The 12817-nt window shown below is 40.8% G+C and overlaps 1 protein-coding gene across 1 annotated transcript in view; it reads right to left on the reverse strand.

The window, feature by feature from the left end:
- FOXK2 (forkhead box K2) overlaps positions 1-12532 on the reverse strand; it is a 46552-nt gene extending 34020 nt beyond the window's left edge. The window contains exon 1 of the mRNA XM_086762209.1: positions 11516-12532. Within this exon, the coding sequence (XP_086618335.1) occupies positions 11516-11868 (353 nt within the window). The 5' untranslated portion in view covers positions 11869-12532. The remainder of the gene's footprint in view (positions 1-11515) is intronic.
- Positions 12533-12817: the final 285 nt, after the last annotated feature.

A 12817-nucleotide genomic window follows, 5' to 3' on the forward strand; every position in this document is an offset into this window, starting at 1 on the left:
CAGCTTTTTTTTCTTTTCTTTTCTTTTTTTTTTTTTCTTTTTTTGAGACATTTCTTCATCCTATCAAACAGACATTAAAAAGACCCTCAAAAGACAACACCGGAAATCACAAATCCAAATCACATCTGATCTACCTGCACAGTCAACTTCAGTGGATTCACATATTTCCTAAAAAAACCATGAAGGATATATGCAGCTTCTGCAACAAAGGACATGTAAAAAATGTAAAGGTTTTTACAACTTTCTTAAAAATATTTTTTCTTTCAGATAGATGATAGAAGGCTGCACAAACTCCAGTCACCTGTCTTACAGTTAGAGAACTCTGCTTTCTGAGATAAAAGGGCTTTTGGGGAGAGGGCGATGACAAACAAAAACACCATATAAATTTTTTTAGAAGGGCCATCTACCTCCACTATATCCTTAATGTTCTATTTTACCCAGAGCTTGTGACTTCCCTAGTCTACAATGTACTTAAACCACCAACCGCCCTCATGATCTATGGAGCAAAGTCCACCTTTAAGCAGGAGGTAGGATGATTTAGTGTATGGAATGAAGACGGTACATTAATTCTGCCCTCTGCTATGAGATGATCCGCAACCAAGGAATTTGTACCCCTTTTTCCCTAGTGGTTTTCTCTATATATTCACATTTATTAAAAAATTAAAATAAAGAGCCAGAAAGCACATATTAACCGAAGGCATGACACAAGTGAATCATCCGGTCTACTGAGACTCACCTTTTTAAAATAAAAGTTTAGCTTAAAATAAATACTTAGCATACCCCTTTATCAAAAAGCATGCTGTCTCAATAACTTTTACGATTTCAACATTTGTATAATACATCGCAAGTGCTTTTTTAATACACCAAAATTATTTTTGGTCTTATTTTCTGTTTTGGATCTTTCATTTCCTTTCTATTTTTATTTCAGAGTGTAACAGATCTTATAACTGCAATTCCTTAATGTACGATTCTATAAGACACAGCAAACCGACTGCTGCCTGAAGTCCGTGTAGGCCCACCACATACTTGGTGCCAGCTCCACCACTTGCCAGACCTCTCTGTGAGCCATTTCAATACAACAGAAAACTACTTCAAAATAAAAAATAAAAAATAAAAAATAAAAAATAAAAAATAAAAAATAAAAAATAAAAAATAAAAAATAAAAAATAAAAAATAAAAAATAAAAAATAAAAAATAAAAAATAAAAAATAAAAAATAAAAAAAATAAAGCAGGCATCAGCAGCTTATGGAACATCTGATGAGCTTCAAGGCCAGCACAACCTGCAGTTGGGAGCACTGCAGAAAACAAGACCTTCCCCTCCCATGCTCCATTTCAGCAGCAGCAGAACACTAAATCAGCTCAGACGCTCATGAAAGCGCAGCCTATGCTTCTAAAACACATTCTTCTAAATCACATTTCCCAAATTGAATATCCAAGCCAGAGTCTCCTTACGTTCTGTTAAGGATAACAATACCTCTCAGTCTCAGCTCTTAAACTTGAGGTGATCTTCAACTTCTTCCTTTTTTTTTTTTTTCCCCCCAAGCCTTCCAGCAAACTCTCTCATTTCTCCTCAGATCACGACAAACCCAACTAACACCCTGTCCATATCCTAAAGCAACACACTGGCCTACATCCTCCTCTTTCCCATGTAGTATCTGAATTATCCTTGTCCATTTTTCTAATCTGCACGTGGCATGATACTAAAATCACTCTCTTTACCATTATTCTTACAGATGTTTTGCTTCCTTAAATAATCAGTTTGTTCTTGTTCTGGTTCAAATTTGAACTTATCTCCACACAGAATTTTGCACAAGTACATTCACCCTTCTCTTGTCTAAGCTTTACTCTTCTAATTGTATTCTTAAGTTTCTGTCTCCCCTCATTGCTACACAGGCCTCCCTCACCAAGCTAGAAAGACCAGAGGACAGCAGTAACACCTGAGGAGGGAAATCCTTTTCTTTACGAGTCAGCTTCCATCATTTACACTTCCCAACTCCTTTCCTTTCACTGCACTGACACTGTAACCAACAAGCCTGCCATAGTCACACACTGAAGTATATAAACTGTGTGTATATGCCCTGTCTGCCCGAACTATATTCTGCCTGGAACACCTCAGATACGTCCATAGCGCAACACAAAGTGATAAATCAAATTTTTTCACGTAGTCTGCCTTAAAAAAGAAACAAAAAAAAATTTAAAAACCTCAAACCCAAATAATTATGTATCTTCATAAATAAATCAGACTTCTGCCTTACATGTAGTAAAACAATCTATCATACGCTGCGCTAAGACACTAACACTTCAGGTATATGTTTTTTGAGAAAACTGATGCTTCAGTGGAAGCCAAACTATTTTTTCCTCAGCTGTAACAGAAAAAAAAAAAACAAACCACAACTAAGAAAATAAGAAAAAAAAAAAAGGGAGATAAGCACATTACCTGCTCCTATACTGCAACATGTCAGTAAAATGCAGAATTTAAAAGCAACTTTTATCAACACGTTAGTTCATCCACATCATCGCTGAACCAAAACCCCACATTCATCTTCATTTCTTTAAGTGATTTAGAAAACCTGAATTTAATTTCAGTACAAAGTGTAAACACTTTTCTATTACATGCTAACCTGACTTCTTACCACCACGAGAACTAAAAGGCTTATACCTCATGAGCTGTATCTAATATTTATTTGAAGAACAAGAATTTTTAAAGAATCACTGTGTATTATACAAAAACTACCTCTGAAACTGTACAGTGTACTCCAACGTGAAGACTAAGATGATAATGAACAAAAGCATCCAAATCATTTGCATGCAAGAATACTGCTGGCAAGTTTAAACAAACAAATGCCCAACTAGATGTTTGATGCGTTAGAAGCGTTTTTAATTAAAAACAAAGCCAAGTGACTCCTTGTTAGAACACATAATAAAAAAGTCTCCTGCTATAACCCAATGGGAGATTATTAAAAAAGGACTTACAGAGGAAGTAAAGGCTGAACAGCTAAGAAGCTTCACCTACTTGTACCTCTTCTAGCCCTAAGCCATGAAATTTCATCCAACCGTGCCTATACTGCACCTAATTACCAGGTCTGACTGCAGCAAGGTTTATTTTTTTGTTTAAAGCACCTTGTCCAAGGAGGTACCTACTTTTGATCAGCAGAAGAGGGTGAAATGGAGACACCAACATTCTTCTTAGTAAGCTGTTACAACATTGCTGAAAATATGTGCTTATTTCAAACCTTGAGAGTTTAGTTTACAGCCGCTGGGCTTTTATGCCTGCATGTGATTCATCGGCAAGCCTTTCAGTACCCTAATTCATCCCCATAAAAGCGTATATACACCAACCCAGCTATTTTGCACTACTTTTTGATAAGAGGAAACACATTGAACTCCTTAAGTCTCTCACTATTTAGGATTTCCTCCAGTCTTCAACTCTTTTTAGCAATCACCCCTTTAAACCCTTGCATTTTTGCAAGATTCTTTAAAACACATTTTGGTTCCAGAACCACATGAAGTTCCAGCACCTCTCGGTACTCCCTGATACAGCTCCCCTACTTCCTCACAACTGCCACATCACTCTGCTTTGTCACATCATCTCAGTACAGGCACCTAGCAATTCCTCTACAGCCAGGACTTTCAAATGCACTCTACTACTACTACTCCAGACACTTTTCTACCCTGTAGATTGGACCTCCATATCTTTCGAGATGTGCTTTTAAAAAAAAAAAAATTAAAAAAAAAAAAAAAAATCGATTGACCAAGTCCATTTTTGGTCATTATTTGTGAATACAATATTTACCAATATTGGTATAATCTGTAAATATTTATCAGCAATTGCATTTCCTTCAGATCACCAACAACGGTACCAAGCAGCAATATCAAGTGCTGACCAAGTATTTTTCCATGATTTAGCACTAAGCTGCACAGTAGTGCAGCCTCTGTAACCAGCCTCTGTATTCCCAAAATTCTGCTACTAGAAGTGCAGATAATATTTTTTTCTAATATGGGGTTATAGTTTTATGACGCATTTTACAATTAACACTTCTCCATCCCTGGAGATACTCAGACTTCAAATGGACAAGGTGCTGTGCAGTTCAATCTAACGTTGAAGCCATTTCTGCTTTCAGCAGGAGTCTGGCTGGAGGTCCCTTCCATAATTCTTAATGTAAAACCTTAAATTATCACTGAATTAAAATTAATTCCAGTCAACTTTATGCTGATTTTGTTACACTTCATAAAGCTATAACAATTACAGGTCTCTGGCTTTCTTACTTTACAGCTCCGATTCTACAAATGCTCGATTCCATATGCATCTTCATCCGCATGAGCTGTTGCTGAAGTCAACAGGAACGTTTACAGTTTAGCACAGAGATAACTGTTTGTCAACCTGCTGATGCTTTTCATTTTATTTGGTGCACACAGTCAAACCAAAAGGATATGTGTTCATATAAATATTCACTAAGACATTCTGAAATTCTGAATATTGAAAAATTTGCTCCCACAAATATTCAGCTTTACAGCATACAGGAAGATGATGCTTTGTGAAAGTTTCTGATTCGCAGTACTAACGAGAAGGACAGAACAGCACAGAAGCACATGCAGTAGCTGCAGCAGAACCACACAAACAAATGCAAAGAAACAAAGACTCCAATCATATACAGACCTCCTTCAGCCCTATAGAGATGATGGAGTATAAAATTACAAAGATCATATCACCCTTCAGTGATAGAACAGTAGTGGTAAAAACTTAACCGAAGATTATAATGTTTATTTGCTATGCCATCCAATGTGGAATAGCTGCAGAATAAATATGGTTCCTCCCCTCCGACTGCTTTATCTAGGTCAAAAAACTCCTTAAAGGCAGGAAGTCACAGGAAACAAATGTCACTACACATCAACTTTTTATGATGAAAACAAGCAAGACGGTAGATAAAACCACCACCTTCCCAATGTTTCAGTATGAAGTTCCATGAAATACATCAGCTAACTAGTAAACACAAGACTGTTGTGAAACCTCCTCACAGGCTGAAAAAGAGATGGCCTCACACTACAACATGATAAATTCATTATTTTCTTTGAAAATATATTTTTTTCTCCAGTGATTTACATCATTTACATAAGTTAATGGCTCTTGAAGGCACTGCTGTATTTACTGAAAAATACAGTAAATCAGATGCACAATCACCTTATTTTCAATAGCTTAAGTATGACTGTGAAAAAATATTCTGCTTTGTGCAGGAGAATTACACATGCTAAAAAAAAAAAAAAAAACACAAACCACAAAACACCAAACCAACAGCAGCAGAACTACTCTCTAAAAGAGACCTACCTTCATGAAGGACTATAGTTACAAGACAATGTCATTTTCTAATTATAAGCAAATTAATCATACACATTTATTTTGAAAAGCAAAGGTGAAAGATTACCTTATCTTCTTCACTAACTTATTTAACTTACACTTATCTGATAGCAAAAGTTGTCTGTTCCTACTCAAACACAGTGCATTTCACAACTCAAGATCAGTACTGTATTTTGATTTAATCAATGCAAAGCAAAGAACGATTTAATTTACCTATCTCTCACCTCATTACTGTAACTGAAGGTAAGAATCTCAACTCTCTTTCAACTATGGATTCTTGGAACATTCAGTTTTAATACCGACTTTGCACCTTTAAACCAAAACAACACTAATGCTGCTTCTGTCATAGAACTGCAACTTAACAGCGGATAAAGAAATCATCTATTTTTAAGATTATTTCCCAGTTTATAGTATTTCACATAACTATATAAAGAATATACTTACTCCTATAGCTAAATACAGACGTAAGAACATTTGTAAGATCAGTACAGCTGTAAAACCAGCTAAGGAAGTTTCATATACATATCAATCATACCAATAGAAAAAGCAAGGTAAGTGCAAATTAATCCAAATATAAAACTCAGCTACCCATTTGGTGTACAACAATTTGCAGTGCTGCTTCAGTAAAAAGAAAATTCACTCATAAGGTGTGTGCAGTTGAGAGGGAAATATGAAAAAAAAAAAAGATGACAGAAAGAACTGTAATACCAATTATGACTATAGAAACTTCACGCTCATCTCTCTATTTTCATTTCAAATAATATGTGCCCTACCTTCTTCCTCCCACGTTCCTTTTCAATCAGATCTGCTTATGTGAGAACACTACTGCTACCGAGCTCAACATTTCAACTCCTACTTTAAAAGAGCCAAAAAACACCTATAAACATTGCCCAGTTAACTTGATTAGTCATTACGGCATGGGACACGGTGTCTGCTAAAGAAAGTAAATAAAAGTTTCTGGAGTCTGATTCATAAGTCACAGCCAAGTCCAACATTTCTTACCATTATGCTTAGACATAATTTGTAAGTAATTCATAGTTTTAATACAAACAGTATGTAACTTCAAAATACTCCTCTAAACACAAATCAGTCATAAGGTCTCAAAAACATTTCAGCCAGCTGTCTTCCTCACAAGCAGCTGTATCTATCCAAACTGTTGTCAAGAAAGGGAAAAAGCAGGTGCCAATCCGGCCGAGGTATTAATCTGTACTTACAAATATATGCCTTCTTGAAGTATCTAACACTTATATTCATCAAGAACATTTTAAAAACATAATCCGTATGCCAAAAACAAGCAAAGAATATTCTTCCTAAGCTAGCAAGTAACACTACCTAAAGTAGATGTTGTGATCCCTTCACCTCAACCGTTAAGCCAAACCTGAGACGTTTCCAGTGAGAAGTTTTCACTGAGCACGCGTGCAGCCACAGCTCTAACTCATACAGCAATCACATCTTCGCACATCACTTAAGTAACTGCAATAAGATGATAGGAAAAAGTGCACTCATACCTTAGAGGTTCTCTACAATCTGTTGGTAGAGATAATGCTGAACACAAACTTTTCCAAGGAATTTACTCAGTGAATAGATATATTTGATCCTCGTTCAGGATCCACTGGCTTTCATCAGCAGGAAAGCTTCTACTACTTAAAAGGCAGTATAACCCCACTCTGTAGATCCACACCACAAGACCAAACTAAAAATATTGATTCAGCCCTCTGCATACTAGGAAAAACACGAGAACATAAACAGATTTTTAGCTGGCAGCCATATAGGCTTGACTTAGGATTAGTTAGATGTTAAGGTGAAGTGAAATATACTCGACACCGTTTACTCTAAGAGCTCCTACACTTAGTAATGTGAAGAAGTCTACAAAATGAATGACGGAATGGGAGAATTATTTACTGTCTCTTATTAAAAAAGAGCTAACAAGTTACACCAAATGAAACTACCAGGTGTCAAGTTCAAAAAACTCAGCAAAAAGAGATATTTTTCACAACATGGCCCCAATTAGGTTTGGGAACTCACTACCCAAGGATGTTGTGGATACAAGACTTCTACAGGGATATTAAAAAAAAAAAAAGAGAGAGAAAAAAATGCAAACAGTAAATGATTTTAACTCAAAAAAATAAATCTACTCTGACTTTGAGATCCAAAAGAAAAAACAAGGGAAACATAACCATTTGCCTTTATCCATTTCTATGGCATGGATTACTCACTACTCCTGGAGGTAGGCAATGGACTAGATGCATCTTTGCTCTGACTTAGCAATGCTGTTCTTACGTTAACGGTATCTTGTTTACAATTCACAAATCTACTTCCACTAAACCAAAACTAATTACTAAAATACAAACTACATGGTTTTGTCAAAATGAACAAGATATTGTCTTGGAACAGTCAAGCCCAAGATGTCAGGATCTTAATGAATTCAAATGCTAATGAACAAAGCACATCCAAGAAACCCCAAAATAAAAACAAAACAAAACAAAACTTCTTGAGAGCTAAGCTGTACCCAGAAGTCAGTCTGATTTTTTCCAGCTGTATCAGTTATATCTGGCTGGAATCCTGCCTCGCCAAAAGCCGTACACAAGAGCTCTGTCAACAACTGCTGCTGTGCCCAGCACAAAAGGTATTTTTTAAGCCAAGTACCTCAAAAGTCAAATATTCATGCTACTATTTACCTAGCAATATATCCTAACAACACTTTCACTGAAGTTGGGGGAAATTTGACAAGCATCAAATGAAACCAGTTAAAAACCATGAATTTTCTGAACTGGAGAATGCTAGTCCATGCACCTTAAAGGTAGTTGTGACAGACTAACTGAACCGCTTTGATTTGGGTGCGCTTAACAGGAGACTAAAACCTCTTTCATCCCACGCCTCTGCTATGACCCTGACAGGAGAGCTACCTACTGGACATGAACAACAGGATTGCTATTTTCCCCAGCCCCCATTTTATTCACCTAACAAGATGACAGCTGCTTTATATCTACACAAGTACGTACGTGAGTCTGTCAAGAATTGGAAAAACAAAACCACACTTCCCACTGCTGTTACCTCTTGCTTGATAGCTTAAACATTGGAATTGTGAGCAAAGCTTCCAGAGCAGCATTAAAAATAGTGGCCACAGTTATCTTAATGCACAGTAATTTTGTGCTTCACGGCATTTATATGTGTAGGAGAAAGAGGTCTTTATAACAGGTAAAAGCATATTCTAACATTAATAATTTAATTTCTCCAGATGTTTAAGATGTGTGTTTTGCTGGAGACTACAACGTTGTATTTCTGTTTCTCTCTTCCAAAAACAGGAAGTTCAGTAACATTATGAATGCAATCACATCTAAATACTGTGCTGAAACAAAAAAAAAAAAAAAAAAAAAAAGGCCAAGGACACTGGAATTACATAGAACTATTAGTGACAATTAAATAACTAAGACATTTCAAGTCTGTAACAATGTTTTACTTGGAGTCATTCATAAGTTCACTACTAATTAGAAAAAAACAGAGAAGGACTCTCCATTCTAGGTTTCCAAGACCATTTAAAAACCAACAGAAGGAACAGGCCGTTCTGATTTTTTTTTTTTAACTTCATTTGCCACTAAAAAAAAAAAGTTAAATGATTGCGTAGTCATAGGCAAACCATATTACTGGCAACACTGTAGGATTAAACAACAACAACAAAAATAGATCTAGTGATTACTTGAGCTGGAGGTTAGCAATCATCATTGCTGAACTCACACCAAAACTACTTTCTTTCCAGTCATCTTTCAACTGTTAATTAATGTTTACATCATACTGAAGTAACTAAGTTTTATTCTTAAAATCCGGGAGATCATCTTCAGTGTCACCAGTTAAATCTACAATGAAACTCAAGAACATGGCTACAAACAATATTAGTCATCAGTAATTCACAGTAATGACTTGCTACAAGCAGATAACGCCTGCTTTGAATTTCTGTGAAGACTCCTGCGTTTAAAAAAAAAATTTAAAAAAGGCCTGCCAGAGAATGAAACTACTATCTGCCTGTACAACTCCAGGAAGACTTCCCTTTTATAAACAGATTTTTTTAAAAGCAATAAAGCAGCATTTGATCTTAATCACCAGTTTAACTATGACCCTGTAGATTTTGCCTGCCCTTCATGATAAAACTCATCCCTCTGCCTGTTGACTAAAGAAATCCTAGCTCACCCAGTGTACACACTGCTCCATTGTCTCCTGCCAGGACTGAAGGTATGCCACCTTTTATTTACAAGGCTTGACGGCAGATCACACCTATATTTTGTAACCAGGAGATAACTACTTCAACCAGCTTACAGATCTTGAAACTGAAGGCTACTAGCCTGCAGTCTAAGAAATGGTGTAATCACTGAATACAGTTTCAAGCAAATGCTAGTTTCTGTTAACACCACCCACATACACTCGTGAAGAAGTTTTCATCATCGTTCAACAAAAAGTGACACACAAAAAAAATCCTTCAGAATTTTCTTTCCACTTAAAAAGTGACATTGATAGAAAGAACTAAAATAAACTACAAGTCAATAATTACATGGACAGCATGAAGAAGCAGTACTTTCTTTTTTCTTCCTGAGGTTTTAAGCATTATAACAGAATGCTACTGACTAAATTACTCAAACTAATTCTAGCAATCAACATATGTAATGCACAATGACTTGCCTGCAATTAGTGTATTACATCAAACTCTGTTTACAGAGAAAAAAAAGTATTTGATGTATATTTCATAAATGTGTTAGATTAAAATACAGATTAACCACTTGCCAAATGATTATTAATATTAAAAAGCAGAAAGCAAAAATAGAAATTACAGTTAAAGGTCAAACAAGTCATCCAACTGTAGTCATGATTATACAACTCTACACATACTGGCACTGTTAAACCCTTTCAGAATGAGCATTTCCTAGAAAGCAGAAAGGTAAGACAATTTGATTTTCACAGAGGAACCAGGTGGGAAAACTAACATTGAGACGTCAAAGTGGAAAATATACACCATCAACGTCCTAAATGCAGTTTAAAAGCTTGTAAGGCATTAAAACTGTGTCACTAATGGCACTAACGTGCTTTATAAAGGTAAAACACTCGTAACCTCTGAGGTATGTCTTAGTCAAGACAGCTAAAATATACTAAAGCAAAACACTTTCACTTTTCCTACAGGTGACTCCTGAAAACAGATTATTTATTTACAGTCCAACATATCCTTAAACACAGTAGGTAGGCCTCACATACTTGCCCAGAAAATGATTTTGCAAAGACAGTTACTGTTTGGTAATGGTAAAGGAATGTATTACCACTTAGAAACTCTTAATACATTTGTTGTCACTTAAGGAAACACACTTGAAAACACTAAGACGAGCAGAAGTACTTCACGTGGATGATTCAGCTTACCCACAAAAAAAAAAAAAAAAACCACGTTACAGTTAGGCAAAGAGGCAGAAACTACCACAAAATCGCACGCACAGAACAATTCTCCTACGTTCTGCAAAAGCACCAAGGGTGTTACAGGATTTACTCAGCACTGATCTTAAGTTCAGAAATCCCAGATACGTGGATAACCACTTGACTGGCTTCCTTTGAAGCACGTAAACAACACTCAAGGGTGTATCCAGTTCTATTTGCTAATTACAATACCTCCAAGCACTGCTGCAGACGGATTTGCTCCCAAACTCACAACAGATACTGCTATGTGCAAGACACTGCACGGCAGGAAGGTCACCATTTGTCAACCGTCAGCCCCGGCGCTGCCGGGGTCTCACGCCTCCCACCTGTGCCACCGGCTGCCGGAGGGACTGGAGCGGGAGGTGGATGTGCCGGCGGGGCCCGGGCCACCGGAGGAAGGACACGGCCGAGGGCAGCAGGCGGAGGCGCCGGTGCCGGGGTGGTGCCGAGCGGCGGGGAAGGAGGCCTAGGGCTCCGCTCGCCTGTGTCGCCAGGCCGGGGTCGGTTCCCCGCCTGTCACGCACCATGTGCCGGTAAACGGGGACAACCGGCGCGGACGAGCAGCGGCACCACCCCCGCCGCGACAGCCAGTCCTCCTGGGGAAGGACGAGGCAGCCCGGCGCGGCAAGGCGCCGGCGGATGGGCACGGGCACGGGCCCGGCGGGCCCCGGTGCGAGGGAGAGGATGGCAGGCCCGGCCCCGGCTTTACTCACACTCGGGGCAGCTGCAGCGGCGGCGCCCCCCGCCTCTGGAACACGCCGTCCACGAAGACGCCGTTCTTGCCGAGGCAGCGCAGGTAGAAGTCCCCTCCGCCGCCGCCGGTGGCAGCTGCGGAGTCCCCCTGAGGCGGAGGCGGCGGCCCGTCCGCGCCAGCCGGCGGCGGCGGCGGGGGAGCAGCGGTGAAGATCTCCAGGTGGCGCCGGGAGATGAAGCTGGAGTGGCCCATGCTCACGTCCACCGAGCCCTGCGACGAGTTGCGGCCGATGGTCACCGACCGCTTCTTCATGAGGTACTCGAACTCCCGGCCCTCCAGCCGCGCCACGGCCGCCGCTGCCGCCGCCGCCATCTTAGCGAGCGAGGGAGCGGGCCGCCCTCCGCTGCGCCCCTCCGCCCGCACCGGCCCCGCAGCCGCAGCCGCCGCCAGACACAGGCAGGGAAGGGGACGCCGCTCAACCCAACCTGACGCAGTCCGCCGCTGGCTGATGGACGGCGGCGCCGGGCCAATGCGCGGCCCGCACGCCCATGGGGCTATGGCGGCGCGGCCAATGGCGAGCGGCGCCGAGGCCAGCGCCGCGCAGCACGTTCGAGTGTCGGGGCCCGAGAACACGGGAAAAGCCCGGAAAACACGGAGCAGATCCGCGAGCGGGGGAGCGGAGCGACCCTCGTCCCCCTCTCGGCGGCGGGAGAAGGGCTGCGCCGAGCCCCCGGCCCTGCCGCGGCGCTGGCGGCCCGAGGGAGCGGCGGGGCAGCCCCTCCCCGGCCGGCAGGGAGGGAGGGGAGGCCGGGCAGGGCGGCGCGCAGCGTGCTCGCTCAGCCCGGCGGGGCTGGCCCGCCTGCCATCTTCCTCCCCGTAGCCCCTTCGCTCCCCGGGGCCGGGGCGGCGGCGGGGCCCTGGGCCTTTGGCACCTGCGGGAGGCCGGGCTGCCGCGGCCCGCTCCTCGCGGCCCCGCAGCCCGCGTCCGTGTTTGTCACCCGGCGGACAGCGCACCGCACATGCGAGCAACGCTTTCAGAAACGGCCCTCAGCGTCCGGGGAGAAAGGGGGGAATAATCAATAATAAAATAAATACAGGTACCCGAGCAGTGGTAGAGGGTGGCCTACCACCTGGAAAATACTTTGTAACTCCTAAAATTTAGCCTCAAAAGAGCACACAGGGAAAAAAAAAAAAAGGAGAAAAAAAAAAGAGGTTTGATACATCCTACACATCTGACGGCCTTTTAAGGGTGAGGTTGAAACGCCCTGTGTTTTAACATCCATGTAAAACAAGTACACTGCTTTAAATGTGAAAGTTTCAG

Source organism: Chlamydotis macqueenii, chromosome 18, assembly GCF_036417535.1.
Source record: "Chlamydotis macqueenii isolate bChlMac1 chromosome 18, bChlMac1.mat, whole genome shotgun sequence".
Classification (NCBI taxonomy): Eukaryota; Metazoa; Chordata; class Aves; order Otidiformes; family Otididae; genus Chlamydotis; species Chlamydotis macqueenii.